This window comes from Furipterus horrens, unplaced genomic scaffold (genome assembly GCF_987537825.1).
Source record: "Furipterus horrens unplaced genomic scaffold, mFurHor1.1.pri manual_scaffold_1, whole genome shotgun sequence".
Lineage (NCBI taxonomy): Eukaryota > Metazoa > Chordata > Mammalia > Chiroptera > Furipteridae > Furipterus > Furipterus horrens.
The window spans coordinates 166,749,376-166,771,005 of NW_028327171.1; the positions used below are offsets into that span (position 1 = coordinate 166,749,376).

General features: G+C 35.5%; 1 protein-coding gene across 2 annotated transcripts in view; it reads right to left on the bottom strand.

Moving 5' to 3' along the window:
* Positions 1 to 21,630, bottom strand: part of SLC25A12 (solute carrier family 25 member 12) — a 174,111-nt gene that overhangs the window by 23,098 nt on the left and 129,383 nt on the right. For both annotated transcript variants that reach the window (XM_090280745.1, XM_090280742.1), the window contains exons 6-10: positions 20,704 to 20,850; positions 18,550 to 18,688; positions 17,779 to 17,872; positions 11,109 to 11,193; positions 1,760 to 1,841 (exon numbers count right to left, since the gene is read on the bottom strand). In XM_090280745.1, coding sequence (XP_090136871.1) covers positions 1,760 to 1,841; positions 11,109 to 11,193; positions 17,779 to 17,872; positions 18,550 to 18,688; positions 20,704 to 20,850 — 547 coding nt within the window. The remainder of the gene's footprint in view (positions 1 to 1,759; positions 1,842 to 11,108; positions 11,194 to 17,778; positions 17,873 to 18,549; positions 18,689 to 20,703; positions 20,851 to 21,630) is intronic.

Consider the following 21,630-nt stretch of genomic DNA (forward strand, 5'->3'; position numbering starts at 1 on the left):
ACAATTAAATGGGGAATCTATGAGGACAACAAATCTCATCTCAAAGGACTAGGAAATAAAACACAATGTCTTTTCTCACAAAAGAGACTTCGTTGTTTTTTCCCTCCCCCATACCCAGCCGAACCATGACAGCTGGCAACCATTGGGATCCATAAATACAGCTGCTTCAGAGAACAACTGTGCTGGATTTTCAAGTCATCACCAACATTAGACAATCAACACTTGATTTTCTATAACATTAAACTATTCCATGTAATAATTTTTTCAAAAATTACATATTTCTTTATATTTTCTATTAAGTGCCTACATATTGGGTTGGCCAAAAAGTTCATTTTGTTTTTTCCATAAGATGGCCCTAGTAGCGCATAGTTGTCTTTAACTTCATTCAAAACAACTTTACTAGATTGTATTGTGACAGCTGGTATATCAGCGTGCACTTAAAAATTCAACCTATCAAAATTGGTGAATTTCTGTGCAGCCATTTTAATACTGAAGATGGAAGAAAATATACATCTTTGACATATTGTGCTTTATTATTTCAAGAAAGGCAAAAATGCAACTGAAACGCAAAGAAAAAATATTTGTGCAGCATATGGCGAAGGTGCTGTGACTGATCGAACATGTCAAAAGTGGTTCAAAGTTTCATGCTGGAGATTTCTCATTGGACCTTGAGAACAATCGATATTCTACCACATGGGAGATAGCTGACATACTCAAAATATCCAAATCAACAAAGTTATTAGTGAAAATGAAAAATGTGTCTTCTATTTTATGGAAAAAACCATACGAACTTTTGGCCAGCCCAATATTATACCAGTTACCCCTTAAAATAACTATATCTGTACATATAGGTGAATGTAATTTAAAATTTTAGTTTACTAAAGCATTTTGGTAAATTAATCTTAGAAGCATAACATTGAAACCAAATCTCAATATAATCCTATTCCTATGTACAGAATTTGATTTTAAGAAGAAAAGGCCAGGCCTTAGATTTCTTAGAGACTGAAAAATTTATAATGTGAATTAGAGTACTATATTTTTCAACTGTTGAAAACCAAAACATGATTTGCAACTTCTAAAACTGAGACTGAAAAGAAAAAATAATAGTTTCATCAGTTCAGGCTTGTTTTGAAAAGTCATAAGTATTTTAATCACACCTGCTAGGTTCTTCTCAACAAAGCAACTACAGATTCTACACTTTTTCTATGCAGAGATTTAAGAAGAAGAAGAAGAAAAAAAAGTCTCGAATTTTGCCCAGGAGCAGGGAGGGGAGGTTCATTTTAGCAAATAAGCTACAAGTCCATATATTCTTCAACCGTAAAAGGGAAGAGGAAAAAATATATAAGCAGAAAAGCAAACATGAATCAATTTGAGAGGCTGTTTTATTTCATAGGTTCTGGGATGTGTACTCAAAATCTTGATTTCCTACCTGCCCTCACCCACAACACCGTAATCAGTCTATTCTCCATTGCTTTGTACTGACTTTAACCAGTATAATTAAGGTGAGTGCAGCCCTGCACCCAAGACTTTCACGTCAGGACAGAGGTTTTGTCCTAAAGACAGCGTGCAGCCAGAGGGTCTATGGCCATGCTATGACAAGTCCTCTGATCATAGGTTAAAAAAAGTTAAAAATGCTTCAGAAAGCCTGCAGCCGTGACCCGCAGGAACAATGAACTGCACCTTTGCTGATCCGTCTCTGACTGGTGAGATAATATTACATGATCACAAGCTTGAAACAGCACACAGACGTGTCACTCACCTCCAGCAACTGAGCCCAGAGTGAATCTGTAAGCAGACTCCGCAATCTGGAGCCAAATAGGCCTGCCTAAGCCATGAGATTGCTGTCGGATAGAAGAAAACACGTTAAAAAAAAAATTGGAAAAGCATACAGGAAATGAAAAAGCTACAATGGCTTTTTAAGATTTTAAAATGTATACCTCTATTATTGGCACTGAAAAACCATATCCAGCCAAACAGACAGAGTAGTTTTTTTTCCATTTTCTTTTTTACAGCCTATTAATGCCTCATTTATCTGCTGCTATTGGGGAATGAATACATTATCATTTTACTGAAGTGAATACACATTTCAGGTATAACATCTTTCCCCCTCTTCTTTACATTAGCTTAAAGTTTAAAAATATTTCTAAACTGTACAAAAACTAGCTTGATTTGTAGATCAGAGAATACTGATCATAATCTACCATCTCTAATGACTGGAGAGGATCACAGTCACATGTCCACCAGTTACTGCATCACGACCTAATGCAGCTTCCTGTGCTATCCTCCTACGACCAGCAGCTATCACCTCTTCTACCAACAGCTTCCTAGTTTGCTTTTGCCACCTCTCATCTATTAGTGTTAGAGAAACCACATAACTAGGATTATATGTAAAGCAATGTCAAGGGCTTCTCCTTTGGGATAAAGTGAAAACCTTAGTAACTACCATTTCTAGGGTTCAGAGCCTTATTCCTGGCTTTGCAGCTCAACCACTAAGGTCAGTGCAGTATACTATTGACCATTTGCTCTGCTAGACCTATGTATTCCCCAACTCCACCTCACAAAGAAAACACCTAAGAGGCTTAAAAAAATAAATCCCTGGGGCCTGGGGCTTATATATTTTTAAAAGGTTTCAAATCATTCTGCTATGTAGCTAGGTTGAAAACCACCGTCCTCGCCACATTTATGGTTCTAATATAAAATCTATGATGACAGTAAAGCAAAGGGGAAATCCTATTGTAATTCAGAATGTTATTTCATAGGTATCCTACAGCATAAAGAATCTAAAATAATTTGTCTACATTAGTGTGTCAGTCTTTTTCTTCAATATTTTCCATTATGAAATACCAGTTATTTAACAGTCTGAAATAAAGGGATAAAATACTTGCTTTATCATAATGAAAACTTGAAAAATAGTAACTAGAAATGAGCTTTTAAAAACAGCATAATAAAAAGTTATTCCTTAGAATAATTTAATGGAGAGAGAAACCATTCTTAAAATCTAAAAGAAGGAAAAAAGCTAGTCTACTCTGATTTGCTTTCATTGTACAATCTCTTCAAAGCTAAATATGGCAAAGCGAGAGACTTACAAACAATTTAGGAGGCAGCCTACAGAAAGGTTTTATCTGCCTTCTTGGTTTGGTAAATTTTGCACCATAATAAGCATCACTTCTATTTAAAAATTGTTCTTTTATTGATTGATTTGAGAGAGAGAAAGAGAGAGGTAAATTTCTTATTTCATTATTTATGCATTCACTGGTTTGCTTCTTGTATGTGCTCTGACCGGGGATTGAACATACAACCTCGACATATTGGGATGATGATTTAACCAACTTAGCTGCTCAGCCAGGGCCAAGCATCATTTCTATTTTAATCAAAGCATCTAATACCTAAATATTTAATGTTTGATTGTGATCTCTGCAGGCAGAGATTTTTTTAAAGCTCATTATGGTGGCATGGTGCTCTGGTTCAATAAATGATATAATAAAAAAGAAAATAAGTAATGTTGATAAAAAAAGATGACCCCTTAGAAAATCTGGCAAGTAGTGAAACACCATTACATCAAGTAGTATCACTATATATTTTATAAATCTCAACAACCCTAATATATCAACTTTATTAATCCAATTAATAAAAGCATACATCTATTATATCCAAAGCTGAATTTAATTCATGGAAGAAACCATTATTTAAAAGGTGGAAAATTACACATAGTAGAACATAACCATGATCTTGTAGAAAATACATTTTTTCCTATCAAATAAGCCCAAGCAACTATATAGCCATCTATTATGTTTGATTTATATGCTGTAACAAAAGTGAGTAATTAATAATTTGAGACCGGTATTTTTATTAAGAATCTAATATGGGAAAGAGTAGAATATTTTAACAAAACCTTGAATATAAGCCTAAATTTAATTCATTCACAGAACAGCAAAAAATGTGCCATCCAAAGATAATTATTTGTTATCCTATTTATTACTATAATAATAATATTAATTTTAGACTGTTTAGAGATTTGCTATTAAAAAGTACATTACTGAGCACTCAGGACCTATGCCTAATGCAGCCTCAGGGGTCCAATGTTTTCCAATCTCCTGTAAATAAACTCCCTATGAGACCACAAGGAGGATGCTGACACAGCAGTTTCTGCCCACAGTGAGACCACACAATAGGGTTCTGTCAATCAGCTCACTGTACATACAAAGGTAAAGTGGCCATACTATGGACAGGACAGGTGACTTGCCAAAGGTCTCACTGTGAGATGGGGCAGAGCAGAGCAATGGTCGCTCCACTGCATTCTCCCTCAGTCTTTAAGTCAGCACTCTCCAGCACTGCTTTTGATCAAAGAGTTTAAGCACCTAACCCCAATATATGATTTCGTTTATAAATTATATGCATGTTCCACTATACTAATTATATCTATATTTACATATAATTATTTGTTTATACATAATTACATATTTACTTATATTTATAAATTTAAGTAGTATATATTATAAAATTACATATATTTCAAATATACAAAATAGAAATTATAAAAAAATGAGATAAAATAAAATTATTTTTAAAATTTTATTTTTCATTTATTAATTCAAAAACCTTTTGGTGTCACTTTAAGATATTATATTAACTGAATATGCTTCAGTTAGTCTTTAAAATGTTGACTAAACACAGTGAGGCTAACCAGTTAATTCTAATACCCTGTTTCAAAGACAAAATAGTTAAAAACAAATGTATCTGTATCTTCAAGGTAAAGATGATGTTTAATATTGCATATTTTGAAGAAATTCAATTAATAACATTTTGACTAGGTAGTTGTTCTGCTACCTATTAAACATATAGCATAAATGTTTTTAACTTCTAAAAACATGCTTTTAACTTCTAAAAATATGCACATAAAACATTTTTCCAAAATCAGAATTTCTCAATCACAAAACTTAGTGAAAATAAACCTCATTCTCATATATTATGAACTATTTTCAATCATGTCTCCTCTCAAAAGAATATGTTGAATTAAAAACTCATAGAATAAAAGGGCTATAATCTCAAATAAAAGTCAAGCAACCACTAATTCCCTTATTCATATAAAAGGTTTCTCCTGTGTTCAACCACATGTTTTCTTTATATTATCTCCCTTTAAAGAAAGTTTATAAGCCCTACAAAATCCTATGAAAACTAAAGGATTATACTGTGCTTTAATTCTTACCTAAAGACATCTCTAACTATAAATACCCAAAAGCCTTTTGAAAGAAATGTTGCCTCCACCCTTATTAAATAGCACTTATTAAAAAAAAAAAAAACTATATGGTTACTAAGGGTTCTTTTTTCTTTCTAGGCTCATCTATCACCATAACTTATGGTTCACTTGTATCCAGGTATGTAAATTAATGTAATTAATGCTATGGATTTCATGTCATGAATATTCATAAGTAGACTGGTACTGTAGCTGTCATCCCTATTAATGACTGTGGATGGAATTTTTCTCATTTAGACCAAAAGAAAACACTCAGCACTAAGAAGATTGCCTACCATGAGCAAGTGGGCCAAAGAAAAAAGTGTTCTTTCCCTCAAAGTTATGATTATGATCATGAAGGTAATATTTAACAAGACTAATTGTTTTTCAAAGAAAAATAAGAGTGAAACATCTTTTAAAAAAAAGTCGAGAATCTTAAATGATTTTTAAATTGCCTCCTAAACATATGTATATAATAGATAATGACTTGAGATCATTTGAAGAAGAAAAAGTTCTTTCGCTTTTGTTGTTAAATGTATTCCCATCCTATAAATAAGAATTGGATGCAACAAAATCATGTCAGTTAACAAGTCAAGCAACCTCCCAATCCAAGCTGCTTCATGTAGTATGCCAATCCAAATAAAAAGAAGTGCGTTTTCCAAATAGCACATTATTAATGGATAGGAGAAAAAGAAGGAAAAGCTGTATGTAGTCTTTTATACTGAGCATAGAAGGGAGGGGTGAGGCTAGATTTTATACCAACCAAAATATATGATTGGAATGGCAAAATAAGGCTAGGAAAAATAAGACAAAATTCTTTCATCTGTAAATCACATCTGTGAATTTAATACACCTGTTTTGAAGTCAATATTCTTGGCCTTTCAAAGCAAGATTAAAACCCAAAGACACACACACAAATCCCTAATGCTAAACAATATATATTTTTCTCTCAGTCTTTAAATCTAATAATTTAAATGAGGTTAAAGGCAAATAAATAATTAAAACTAATATATAAACCCAAATCCTTGTTTTTGAGAGCAGACTTCCATTATGGTAAAACGATCATGGTTAACAAAGGTAAAAAGTTCCTAAAAAAAGGAACTGGTAAATGGATTCTAATGCTTTCTCTTTACTCATGAATCCAAAGTTCAAAGAGGGTCCATGAAAATGCAAAATACACAAAAGAGACAAAGTCCTGTGTCTAAGGAATGCTATACATGAAACAGAGAGACAAGTCATTCTAATAATGTCTTGGCAGACCCAACCCAGCTTATATTCCAAAAGTCCTTTGTGTGAGTGGTCTAGAGCTTGAATATAATTTCCCATAAAAACTTTTTTTTAAAGTATGTATATGTACCAGGTAAAAGTACCAAGCAGGTCCATTATAGATCATTTACCCCATAGATCATGAACTGATAATACAGTAAAGAAAACGAAGCTTGTTTACGCATTCTCACATACAGCCAAAATAAATCTTTAACCTGCTTTAACCTCCAAAGTGATTCATGTTCCAAAAATGTCACATCCTCTTCTCTCTGCAACCTACCTCCTTTTATTTAACTCACTTTCCTCAAATGAAAACTCCCACTTTTCTCACTGGTCATCTTGATATCACAACATATTTACCCATTCTACTGTTAATGGATACTAGACAACCGTTTCTAATTTTTTGCTATTGCAAATAATACTGCTATATACATTCTTACATGTGTCTTTTAATCAACACATAACACATGTACTCATTCCTGGTAGAAACTACACCCAGGAAAAGAACTGTCAGGTCATAGAGTATGTGTCTCCTCCACTGTAGTTGATAGTACAAATAATTTCTAAAGTTGTGATGCCAGCAGTTTATGACAGTTACCACTTCTCCACCTGCTGAACGACAATTACCATAGTCAGAGTATAATTCTGGCCAATGTGAGTAGCATAAAATAGCATCTAATTGTAGTTTAATGTGTATTTTCACTGTTTACTAGTGATACTAAACTTTTCTTCCTTCCTTTCTTTCTGTTCTTACTTTCTTGTTCTTCATTCCTTTTATTTATTTTTTTTCTTTTCTCTCTTTTGTGTAGCTTGTCTTTTCAGCCTTTTAGTGGTATGTTTTAATGACCAAAAGTTCTTAAATTTAATGAAGTTTGACTTATTAATCTTTGTCTTTATGACAGGTATTTTCAATCAAAATCTTGTTTATTCTAGAATATAAATATAACCTGTTATCTTCTGTAAGCTTTTATCTTTCATACTTAGAACATTTCAATTGGAATAGATTTTTATTTATGATGTGAGGTAGGGATTTTGTTCCCTATCAATTTATTTTTATGTAACATTAATTTTAGCAAGGACAAAAAAAATGTTTAAAGTAAAACAAAAAGAAAATGTAAAGGTATAATACTTCCTCACTTTCCATCCCCTTCCACCTAAGGGAAAAAAGCAAATGAGGGTGGATGAGGAGGTATGTCACATACACGTGGAGCCCAGCTTGTAGTGTGCTCAGATAGACTGTGTAGTCTACAATAGTAATAGCAGTTAACATTTATTGCCTGCTCAGTAGGTGGCAGACCTAATGTAACTGCATTATCTCATGTAATTCTCACAACAACCCTATCAGATGGATAGTTTTCTCTTTATTTAATAAATGAGGAAATTAAGAAAGGCTGTTAAATAATCAGTGCCCATATTCTCAACCTCAGCCTCTCATAATTTGCCTTCTATTTCTGAACTCACAGATTCTCTATCATGCACATGTGTTTTAATAACAACTTTCACAGGTTGACATAACAACAAAACATGCCATTCCTCCTATTCTATACCTAAGTTTCAAGTGGATACTTATAGGAGAACATTCTATATATGAAATGTTAATAATTTTTGTATTCCTACTTTGGTAATATAAAAAAATTATAAAAGAATCAAAAATGTCTTCTGGAAGTGACATGAAAATAGTTACGGTAGCATTACTATAATTCAGTGGGGTCTACAGAATTTAAAAAACTAAGTCATTGAAGCTGTAGTCTATATAGTGGTCTTAGAATGCCTCATAAATCAAAACTGCATTCACTGAGAAAAGCCTTTCCTATACTGAAAACTGTAGAAAGTTTATTACTTTGGTTGCTGTAAGAATTTTGGCATATTTTTATATTAGTCTATTTGGGCCCAAGCCTATATTCCTTACAAAGTTTTTAATGCCACACACATACAAAAAGGAGGATACATTTAGAATTTTGAAAATAAAATTAAAACCTATTGATTCATATAATTTTTGCAGAATGCAGGAGTTTGAAGGAATCTTGAAAATATTTGAAGGTACGCATTTTACTAAAGGAGAAACTGAGCCCCACAGAAACATGTACCAAACCCCCCAAATAGTCAAGGCCAGATTTTACAATGTTCACGAGGTAGTGACATTAATTTGAATCCCTCTTAAACAATCTTCATAAATCTATGTCTATAAAATTCTAAAAATTATGACTTCTATTGAGTTTTTAAGAGGTGTTTTTCAATCATTTACAGGAGAAAATAGGTTTGATATCTTCATTTTTATTTCTCTATTCTTAACCTTCAGCAATAAGACTGCCCAACCTAGCTGATATGTGAAAGAAACAACAAACAATGCAGGCTCTGAGGTTCTTGGGGACAATGCAAAAAGACCCAAGCTCTCTCTCACCACCCTGGAGATTCCAAAATCCCTGTGCCATCCTACTGGTTAGGGGAAAGGCAGGGCAGGCACTCCAGCACCACTCTGGATGCCCAGCAGGACTCAGGGAAAGAGGAGAATGTGGTCATTTTTATCACTGCCCATTTACTAAGTATCTGCCAAGAACTTTAAGGCCATCATGTCAGCATCATAAAAGCATCAGGGCTGCCACTGAAGGCAGGCAAATCAACTTTGAATCTGCCCACAAGAAAATATACACCAATAGCAAAATTACATCACCTTCCTAAGGACTAAGAAATATGAGGGAGGTAGAATTAGGGCACCACAGACTACAAGAACAACTTTATATGCTATGACTTGCAGGAAAATTGCTAGGGGCAAGAGTCAGGTAAAATGAAAAGTAAGAGCAGCAGAAAGACTGAGAAAGGAGGAAATGAGTCGGCACCTTTAAATTCATTACAGTCTTTAATAAGCTAAGTGAAATATTCCACAATTATAAATATAAGGACACCCTCAGGGAAAGCTATAGTTTATAGACATGTAACACTGAAAAATAGCTCCTTTTGAAATACAATTTTTCAAACTTTAAGAGCAAGAATGTATAAACATACACTACAAAATATAAAATCAAATTCAGTAAGAGTTCCTTAAGTTAAATACTTCAATGTCTCATCTTCTTAATAATTTTATTAAATTTTATTATAAATCAACAAACTGGAATAAATCCATCTATTTTTAAAGGATCTGAGAACATATAATAGAAATCAACTTTGACAGCAGCAGCAAGAATTTTTTACTACTAAAGAAGCTAAACTGCAATGGTTTAGATGTACTTTAATCTGCAGAAAGCTCCCTTACACACCAAGCAAAGTATTAAGATAAAATGTAAACATAAGGGCAATATTTTCCTTTTTCAATTTACTTAACAGACTATAAAAGTTCTTACTTATTATATAAAGTTAGACCTGGACATTCTAATTAATTTCAGAGTTCAAGGAGAATTAAGATTTATTGATAATACCAAAACTTCCCAGAGTGACTACACTTATATGTCTTGATCTTTCACTAGCACATCTGGCTATTCCATCAGAGTGGCAGCAAGGAAAGACTGGGTTCCTCCTGTGGAATGCTCACTTAACCTTTTTACTCTCTTGTTTCTTGTCTTCTGTCTTCTTCGCCCCTCTCCCCATGTCCTCCACGTCGTCCCCTTATCTCCTAGCCTCACAGGGCATCACAGTCTCATAAGGAATCAAGAAGGACATATGACTCATGTCTATTAGAGCAGGGAAGTACCAGGGGGACAAGCCATAGTCCTCCTACCCCTCAATCCCCACACAAATCCATGTGACCATCACTACAAATGAGGCTGCCAAGTGCTATAGAACTAGGGGTTCCAGTTTAAAATACGATTTAAAAATATATATATTCCATTTAACCCTTCAAGGTAATATCATGGGGGTTTATTTTCCTACTAAGATAGTATTTTTGAAATCAGAAATGGGACTGTAGTAACCTTATAGGACTCAGAAGCTATTCATTTAATCATCCTTAACATGAAAAAACAAAAAAACAAAAACCCTAGTATTTTATCAAAAATGTAACAGTCAAGGTTTACTTTCTAGCTCATTAATTACACAGCTTTCCTGTGCTACTGTTGTAATCTGTAAGGTACAATCTTAGTGAAAGATTTATTAGAAAAATGCTTTGTATTTTAAAAACCCTATAAATATAGTTTAATGGTACAAACTGAACTTAACACTAATCTTTAAATGTGACTAGACAACCCTGGCCTGGTAGCTCAGTTGGTTAGTGTCATCCCAGTACACCAAGGTTGCTGGTTCGATCCCTGGAAAGGGCTGCATGGATAAGTGGAAGAAGAAAATTGATCTCTCTCTCTCTTCTTCTTCATATCAATAAATAAATGTGACTAGACAAATTAAAAGACTGCTAATTACAGGGGGAAGGAAGGCAAGCCCATGTATGTCTGCACTCTTATTTTCCTTATGTTAATAAGCTAAAGACAAACCACAAACATAAATCTAGTTACCCCAGAAAAATACCCTCTGAGCATGGGAGTAACAGTTCTACAGAGGTAATCTTTGAACTAAGTAAAATCTCTTTCTGGAAAGCAGTTTTTAAATTTCATCATTCAGATGAAATGGCATGTACATACTATTTCAGCATTTTTGAAGGAGATTCTATTTATGAGACTCCTACCTGTCTCTGAAGTTCTGCCAAGTTGTAAGGTAAGGCCCCCTCAGCCAACGGTGCTATTCTCTCAATATCTGCCAAAGTCAAGCGCCTTCAGGCAAAAATATGGAAAAGAAAGAACTGTTAGGCACCAACAAACTCCTCATACTAAGATGATATTTCTCCAGGAGAAAAAAAAGGGGTGGGCAGTAAAAGAACTATGGCTTAAAAATAGTATTTCTCTATTCACACAGATTACAGTGAGGAAAAAGAACTTCAAACCCTGGTTGCCACAATAAACAGCAAAAGATTGCAGAGAAATAATGTGGAGTATACAAATGTAGTAAGACTTCAATGATAAGATATTAAAAAGAAAGAATTTCTTCCAGAAGCAAAGTATAGATGTTGATAGTTCATACATACTAAATGTATTCTCTTAGTATACATACTTAATGCATAGGTACAAAGTATCTTGTGAGGGATAGACAGAAAACTGATCAACATTGGTTGCCTTTAAGGCCACAGGGTAGAAGGGAGACTCTTTTTTTTTTTTTTTGGTTTTTCAATTATAGTTGTCCCATTTTTCCCCCATTGCTCCCCGCCTCCCTGCCCACCCCTTCCCCCCCAATCATATCCCTCCCCGTTGTCCATGTCCATGAGTCATTTATACACGTTCCTTGACTAGACCCTTCCCTTACTTATCCCCCTTCTCTTCTTCCCCCCTCCCCCCTATTGACTACTATTCTATTCTTTGTCCTATTTAATTCGTTTGTTTGTGTTGTTCTTTAGTTTCCTGTATTAGGTGATATCATATGGTATTTTGCTTTCTTTGCCTGGCTTATTTCACTAAGCATAATTCTCTCTAGTTCCATCCATGTTGTCGCAAATGGTAGGAGTTCCTTCTTTCTTTCTGCTGCATAGTATTCCATTGTGTAAACGTACCAATTTTTTTGATCCACTCATCTACAGATGGGCACTTAAGCTGTTTCCAGTACTTGGCTATTGTAAACAGGGCTGCTATGAACACATAGGGGTGCATAAGTTTTTTTGAATTAGGATTTTAGGATTTTTCGGGTATAATCCTAGCAGTGAAATCGCTGGTTCAAAAGGCAGTTCCAATTTTAGTTTTTTGAGGTAATTCCATATTGTTTTCCATAGTGGCTGCACTAGTCTGCATTCCCACCAACAGTGCAGTAGGGTTCCCATTTCTCCACATCTTCGCCAGCACTTGTTGTTTGTTGATTTGTTGATGATGGCCATTCTGATTGGTGTAAAGTGGTATCTCATTGTGGTTTTTATTTGCATCTCTCCAATGGTCAATGATGTTGGGCATTTTTTCATGTGTCTATGGACCTTCTGTATGTCCTCTTCGGAGAAGTGTTTGTTCAGGTCCTTTGTCCATATTTTAATTGGGTTGTTTTCTTGATGTTGAGTCGTATAAGCTCTTTATATATTTTGGAGATCAGTCCCCTGTCTGTGATATCATTGGCAAATATGTTTTCCCATATGGTTGGTTTCCTTTTCATCTTGCTGATGTTTTCTTTTGCTGAGCAGAAACTCTTCAGTTTGATGTAGTCCCATTTGTTTATTTTTTCCTTTATTTCTCTTGCCTTAAGAGATGTATCTGTGAAGATATTGTTACTTGGGGTATCTGAAATTTTCCTGCCTATGTTTTCCTCTAGGACTTTTATGGTGTCACAACTTACATTTAAGTCTTTGATCCATCCTGAGTTTATTCTCGTGTGTGGTGTAAGTTGGTGGTCTAGTTTCATTTTTTGCACGTCCCTGTCCAGTTCTTCCAGCACCATTTGTTAAAGAGGCTCTTCTCACTCCATCTTATGTTCCTTCCTCCTTTATCAAATATTAGTTGACCACAGAGGCCTGGGTTTATTTCTGGGCTCTCTATTCTGTTCCACTGATCTATATGTCTGTTCTTATGCCAGTATCAGACTGTTTTGATCACAGTGGCTTTGTAGTATTGTTTGATGTCTGGTATCATGATTCCTCCTGCTGTGTTCTTCTGTTTCAAGATTACTTTTGCTATTCGGGGTCTTTTTTGGTTCCGTATGAATTTTTGAAGTATTTGTTCTAGATCAGTGAAATATGTCATTGGTATTTTAATAGGGATTGCATTGAATCTGTAAATTGCTTTGGGTAGTAAGGCCATTTTGATGATGTTGATTCTTCCCATCCAAGAACATGGTATTTGCTTCCATTTACTTGTATCTTCCTTAATTTCTTCTTCAATGTTGCACAATTTTCAGTGTATAGGTCTTTTATCTCTTTGGTTACGTTTATTCTTAGGTACTTTATTTTTCTTGTTGCTATAGTAAATGGTATTTTCTTTTTTGTCTCTGTCTCCGATATTTTATTGTTGGTGTACAGAAATGCCTTAGATTTCTGTATATTTATTTTGTACCCTGATATTTTGCCAAATTCACTTACTATATCTAGTAGTCTTTTAGTGGAGTTTATAGGGTTTTCTAGGTATACTATCATGTCATCTGCATATAATGATAGTTTTATTTCTTCTTTCCCAATTTGGATGCCTTTTATTTCTTTTTCTTGTCTGATTGCTGTGGCTAGGACTTCCAACACTATGTTGAATAGGAGTGGAGAGAGTGGACAGCCTTGTCTAGTTCCTGATTTCAGGGGGAATGCTTTCAGTTTTTGTCCATTGAGTATGATGTTGGCTTCAGGCTTCTCATATATAGCCTTAATTATGTTAAGGTATGCTCCCTCTATTCCCATTTTGCTGAGTGTTTTCATCATAAATGGGCATTGTACTTTATCAAATGCTTTTTCTGCATCTATTGATATGATGATGTGATTGTCTTTCATTTTGTTTAGGTGATGTATTATATTTATTGATTTGCGAATATTAAACCATCCTTGCATCCCTGGGATGAATCCCACTTGATCGTGGTGTATGATCTTTTTGATGTATTGCTGGATCCTGTTTGCCAATATTTTATTGAGGATTTTAGAACCTACGTTCATGAGTGATATTGGCCTGTAGTTTTCTTTCTTTGTTGTGTCTTGACCTGGTTTGGGGATTAGGGTAATACTGGCTTCAAAGAAAGAGTTTGGGATTTTTCCCTCTTCTTGGATTTTTGGAATAGTTTGAGGAGGGTAGGAGTTAGTTCTTCCCTAAATGTTTTGTAAAATTCACCTGTGAAGCCATCCGGTCCAGGGCTTTTGTGTGCAGGGAGATTTTTGATTACTGTTTCAATTTCCTTCTTTGTTATTGGTCTGTTGAGACTTTCTACTTCTTCTTGATTCAATTTTGGAAGGTTATATGTTTCTAGAAATTCGTTCATTTCTTCTAGGTTGTCAAATTTCTTGCCATACAGTTGTTTGTAGTAATTTCTTACAATTGTTTGTATTTCTGTGGTATCAGTCGTGATTTCTCCTCTTTCATTTCTGATTTTGTTTATTTGGGTCTCTCTCATTTTTTCTTGATGAGCCTGGCTAGAGGCTTGTCGATTTTGTTTATTTTTTCGAAGAACCAGCTCCTAGTTTTGTTGATTTTTTGGATTGTTTGTTTAGTCTCTATGTCATTTAGTTCTGCTCTGATCTTGATGATTTCCTTCCTTCTTTTTGCCCTAGGCTTTGTTTGTTGTTGTTGTTCTAGTTCTTGTAGCTTTAGGATTAGATTTTTTATTTGAGATTCTTCTATTCTTTTCAGATATGCCTGTATTGCTATGAACTACTCTCTTAGGACTGCTTTTGCTGTGTCCCATAGGTTTTGGGGTGTTGTGTGTTCATTGTCATTAGTTTCTAGAAATTTCTTGATTTCTTCTTTGATGTCATTGTTAACCCATTCATTATTTAATAGCGTGTTATTCATTCTCCATGAGTTTGGGTGTCTTTGATTTTTTTCTCTAGAAGGGAGACTTTTTACGGCACACTTTTATTTATTTATTTTTACTTTTCATTTACAGTTGACATACAACTTTGTATTAGTTTGAGTGTACAGCCCAGTGATTAAACATATAACTTACTGAGTGATCATCCCAAAAAATCTTGTACCCATCTGACACCATACATAGTTAAATAGAATATTACTGACTATATCCCTTATGCTGTATTTTACATCCCCATGACTATTCTGTAACAGCCAATTTGTACTCCTTAATCCTGTCACACCTTTTTCACCCTTCCCTCAAAAGTCCCTCCCATTTGGCAACCATCAAAACGTTCTCTGTATCTATGAGTCTGTCTCTATTCTGCTTGTTCATTTGTTTTGATTTTTAAATTCAATTATTGATAGATATGTATTTATTGCCATTTTATTGTTTATGTGTTTTATCTTTTTTCCTTCCCCTTAAAAAAGAACCTTTAACATTTCATTTAATATTGGTTTAGTGGTGATGAACTCCTATAGCTTTATCTTGTCTGGGAAGCTCTTTATACAGCCTTCAATTATAAATGAGAGCTTTGCTGAGTAATCCTGGTTGTAGGCCCTTGCTTTTCATGGCTGTGAATATTTCTTGCTGATGCCTTCTAGCCTGCAAAGTTTCTGTTGAGAAATCAGCTGACAGTCTTATGAGAGGCTCCCTTGTAGGTAACTAACCCCTTTTCTCTTTCTGCTTTTAAGATTTCTCTTTGTCTTTAACCTTTACCATTTTAATTATGATGTGTCTTGGTATGGGCCTCTTTGAGTTCATCTTGTTTGGCAATCTCCGCACTTCCTGGACTTGTATGTCTATTTCCCTCACCAGGTAAGGGAAGTTTTCTGTCATTTTTTCAAACAGGTTTTCAATTTCTTGCTCTCTCTCTTCTCCATCTGGCATCCACATCATGCAAATATTGGTACACTTGAAGTTGTCTCAAAGCTCCTTACATTATCTTTGTATTTTTGGATTCTTTTTTCTTTTTGCTGTTGTGATTGGGTGGTTTTTGCTTCCTTAATAGTCCAAATTGCTAATTTGATTCTCTGCTTCACTCACTCTACTGCTGATTCCCTGTAAATTATTTTTCATTTCAGTTAGTGTACCCTTCTTTTCTGACTAGTTCTTTTTTATGGTTTCTATGTCCTTTTTCATGCTGTTCAAGTTCCTTGAGCATTCTTGTAACCATTGTTTTGAACTCTGTATCTCGCAGTTTGCTTGCCTGAATTTCATTTCATTCTTTTTCTGGAGATTTCCCCTATTCTTTCTTTTGGGACCTGTTTCTTTGCCTCCACATTTTTTCTGCTTCCTCGTGTTTGTTTCTATGTATTAGGGAGAGCTGCTACATCTCCCAGACTTGGTAGAATAGCCTTGTGTAGTAGGCATCCTATAGGGCCCAGTGGTGCAGTCTCCCCAGTTACCCAAGCTGGGTGCTCCGGGTGCATATATGTGTGGGTTGTATGCATTGTTCTGTTGCCTTGATTGCTGTTGGCATCACTAGGAGGGATTGATCCCAGGGCAATCAGCTGTGAGGACCACCTGCAACTCTAGTGGAGGAGCTGCTGTGCAGGAGTTGATCCTACAGAACAGGCCTTGCTTCAGTGGGGCTTTGGTGCTCCCTGAGTCCACCCCTTGAGTGTGTTACTCCTGGAAGTGGTAGGGTTGTAATCCACGTGGTCTGAAGCTGTCCATCGGGTACACTGGCTCTGGGGTATGGCATGCTCTTTTAACTTCTTTCAGTTTTGAACTATGTAAATGCACTACTATTTACAAAAAAATTTTTCTACTTAAAAATAAGTACATTCTGTGAACAAACTAAAAGGTCACTTCACATATCATTTTGAGAAGCACTTTTTAAAATCATTTATTATCATGTATGAGGCTCAAAATCTTTGATAAAAATGTGATTTCTAAGTGAATGAGACATGGCCTGATATATGTGGTATCATCTCTAGCTCAGCAATTCATTATATAGCATGAAGGGAGTGAATTACCCAAGTACACTCAACATCTCTTAGTCCTCAGTTCTAGGGTTAAAACCCATTTTTTTCAGATATTCCCACATTTAACTACTAGAGGCAACTAAAAAAATATATCTGATCACTTAATAGATCCTAGATCCTAAGTCCTCTCTCCCATGGCTCCTACTGGGTACCTTGAGAGAAAGAGTTTTTCTTTTGGATTTGTCTGTGACTGCAAGTTAAATATTCTCTATGTGCTTTGGAGTTTTTGAATCTATAAAATAGAGGCATAAAACATCTGAACTTGTTTGTGATGGTAAGTTTGATTATAAGGTCAGAGGCATATTTTAAGAAAATGATACTCTCTAACACAAAATGGTATATACCGTTTATCAAAATGACCATTCACAATGAACCCAAAAGAGTGTAAATTAGGTAAATTTCCATAAATCTCTTAAAATTCCTAACACCTCCAGATTAAACCTATTTTTCCATCCCTCTTTTACCTTTCACTTCGATTTGCTTTTCTCTCAGTTTTCTTCCTTCCCCATTTCTCTGTGCCATGCCCCTCAACAACCCCTTACTCCCTTCTTTTACCTCATTCCTTCCATCTCTGATCTCCCTTTTTCTTCCCATCTCTTCTTTTCCCCTCTTGTTTTCTCTCCCTTTCCCTCCCTCCATCTCCCTCTACCTTTCGCCTGTCTTCTTCCCTCTCCCTCCTTCCATTTCTCATATCTGACTGTCTCTCTTTCTTGAAATTTATATATTAAATAAACTGAAAGCACGCATGTTAAAAGAACTGTCCCATTAATAAGTATCATGAAGAATTATGGGAGTTGTTACCCTGTAGCATTATATAAGTCTGCAAGCTGGTAGAGGATATCAATTTCAAGTGGAGTAATTTGTCCATAGCGTATTGCACTCTGGGAAAATTCCTCTGGAAGAAAAAAAAAAATTTTAATCTTAAAAGATTCTTAGTATACAACAAATTTCTACCTTAACCAACTATAACCTGCAAGCCCAAGGCATTTTTGTATTATTTTTAAAATCTAAAACAATTTAAATAACTAAATCCAACTACATAAAATAACTACAAAATTCTGAGAGCTAGCAAAAGAAAATGTTAAGATGATGAAACAGCAAAAACAGGTAAAGATAAATGAACTTCAAAGATAAAATAATCTCAGAATCCTCTTATCCTGTTTATTCACTTAGGTCTTCTAAGTTACAAAACAAAAGAACTGGCTGTTCTCCAGTCACCTAAAACGTCACACTGCAATTCAGCAAAAGGAGTGGGCTTGCCCCTCTTTCTGTGGCAACTCCTTCCTAGTACAAACAAGCTGCTGCCACAGTGCCACTGACCTGTTTGACAGATTGGGCCAAGGTTCTTTTCAAAACTGTCAAAGCCACTTTTCCATTCCTGACCTCAGCATCCCATTAAATCCACCTGGATTTGTGGAGACCATTATGGCCCAAGTGAAGCACATACACTTGGCAACACACTTTCTAGATCTGACTTCAGAGTGGTAAACTTAGATCAACCTCATGCCCTACCTAGATAAAGAAAAGTGAAAACGCTGAGATTCTAATCAACATATATATTTTAAATCTTACCCTTTGTGACTTCAACATCTTTCCTTGTGCCAGCTAGAGTGCTATATATCTTACGAACAAGCTCCATGTTATTCAGTAAGGAGTTAAATGCATTGAAGTAGGAGAAGCTAACCTGATGTGAGATACTTCCTCCAGCTGCCTAGGAAATCACAACACAAAAAGTTAAAAAAGAAAAACACATGTTTACAGACATCGCACTTTTCTCAAAGAATAGTCAAAGGAGTCTTCATTACCAAAATGATTAACAACCAGTCCATAAATACAAGATAAGTATTGCACTAAAACAGTGAGTGCCTTTCATGCCCTCAGGGAGGTCTATGTAATTTAGGTTTTAAGGAAGAAAGCAACATCTGGAAGTTGGACTGCATGGTTCATCTACCTATAAGGTCAGAAACAACAAATATAATTATCACAGATCAAAAACAATAGTTATTTAAACAGGATTTTCAAGACCCTCAACTATGGAACTCCTGCTAGTTCTGGATAATCCAAACATCAATATTACTAATATAAGGAGCATTTTTAAAACTTGCTTTTTTTTTTTTTTTTGAGACTATTTCACTATCTCAACTTTTCTAGTCTTTTTTAAGGCCACTGTTATAATTAAAATATTTAACAGTCAGTGTTGGGCTCTGCTTCTGCATTATAAAAGATACAACTACCAAAAACTCTAAAAAATGTACAAAAAATGTACAGAGGATTTATTCACCATGAATTATATATTTAATGGAACAGCTCGAAAGAGTCTCTCATGCTGAGGAGGGATGGAGGAACTGTGGCCTCTATTACCTCTGCAGAGTGAGGAGGTAATTTCTCTTTCTGCCCACCACTTGACCATAAACTAAAAAGAGAATATTTTTTACAGTTTGCAAAAGCCTAATTTCTAAGTCAGGAGTCAAAGGAACCCATATGATTGAAAACATTCTCCACTAAAAACTCAAAGGAATACTTACAGAAATATCAGTGTGACAACCTTAATCTTGTAGGTCTATAGCTACCCCCACCATCCTTCATACACATGCCTTAACCCAAATATAGATATTTGTATTAGTCTGAATTTGGATACCAGTAACCCAAAAGCAAATTATTTACTATTTTCCTCTAGGGACTGAAGTAAACTAAGGCTATAATAGGACTATCTAACCCAAATGAAAAGATTAAATGGGTACCTTCGACTTAAGGCATTCAATGAGTCCTTCACTCAAGGATTGTCTTTCCCTTTTCCCTCCTTCCCTCTGTCTCTCCCTTTCTTCCTTTCCTCCCTTTGATTGGGGTATGATGTGAGGGTAAGGGAATGGGAGATGGGTGTCAAGGAGGTGAAATATGTAGGAGAAAGTGACATGCTCCATGTTCAAATTCACTGAAGAAAAAGAACAGAAGTTGATCTTTCTACCCCAGCCTACATCAGGGATAATGATCTTCAGCTGAAACAACAAAAGCACTCACTGGCTTCCCTCCATTAAAAACAAGCAGCAATCAAAAACTTATACAAAAGTATAAGGCATGAACAAGACAACTGGGAGGTGAGGAGTTTCACCACTCTTTGCGAGGAAGTGGATGACATCAGTGTGCTATTGGTCCAGATGATAACTTTATAGAGATTAGCAGTTTTAACAGAACAAAACTGGTCTGGTCTATGCAATCTGTGCGCACAGGTGAAGGGGCAGAGACAGGAGTGAGCCACAAAGGCTGATGCCTTGCATATCTCCCCCATACCTCCTGCCATGGCCACAGTTCTTAAAATAGAGCAGAGGGCAATGATGGTCCCTTCTAGCAAACAGCACCCTGCAGGCAACAAAGGAAGGAGCTATGCTTATAGCATGACTTTGGGAGGCTGGTGGGATGGAAAGACATACTGGCCACTAGAAAAAGTAATGCATACCCTTCTCTACAAATTCCCCTGTACTCTGGAGTTGGACTCTGTAAATGAAAATAAACAATTTGGAAATACATGAGCATAAGATGGTGGCTCTGCTATGATCCAGGGAGCAACTATTCACCATCACCCCTGCCTCCCTTACACCACCTGTTTACCTTCTACCCCAAACAGAAAGTTAGAATAGTTTAGTCGGGTGGGTCCAGGGAAGCAATCCAGGACCCAATCATTGAAAAGGTTTAAGGAAATAGGAAGTTGAAGTACTTGCTTTTACTTACTGAAACTAAGTTCTCCTCCACAAAAGGAGTAAGCATGTGAGACCGAATGGTAACCATGATGTCACTGAAATCCAGACCAGAAATCACACCACTTTTGCCTTTGTCCTTCAGTGCAAAGGCCTGTCTTGCATGTTCCAATTGTAGCTCCTGGAGGGAAAAGCCAGAAATAGGGCATTAGATTGGTTCAAGTACAACCTGGGTGTATGTTTTAGAAAGGAAAGACAGATATCCTTCTGCCACATGCACTTACTACAGAAATGAACAGTGTGCAGCTTTAAATTTACAACACTTTAATTTCTTTTAAAAAGCAACTTTTCCTGAAAATGTACTATGTATGTATTACTCCACAGGAAGAAGAATAAATCACAGCATGGCAATAAAGAAAATGGAGGAGGAAAAAATATCTTCATTTATTTGAAAATTTTTCATCACTAAAAACAAGTTGAGCATGTTTCCTATGCTTTATTTCAGCCTTTAAAATAAGTAGTAATTTATTCTCTCTCCTGCTTGAAGGCATGCCTGTCATCCAAGAGTACTCTTTGAATGAAAAGTTTAGATTCATTTTTAGTTTTTTTATTTTGAAATGTTACAATTAAAGTCATCTACCCTCCCACCCCAAATTTCAAGAAATCAGAGACCATTTTTCAAACGATTTTAAAATGAACTTAGTGAGAAACTCTGGTAAGTACAACACTTAGTACAGTTGACCACTGAACGTCAGTTTGAACTACGTGGGTCCACTTACACTGAAATTTTTTCAATAAATACACTGTCAGCTCTTTGTATTCCTGGGTTTTGCATCCACAAATGCAATTAGCCACAGATCTGTGGTTGGGAATCCATGGCCGTGGAGGGCTAACTGTATGTATTGTTCAATGCCATTTTATGTAAGGGACTTGAGCATTCTCAGATTTTTGTATCTGCAGG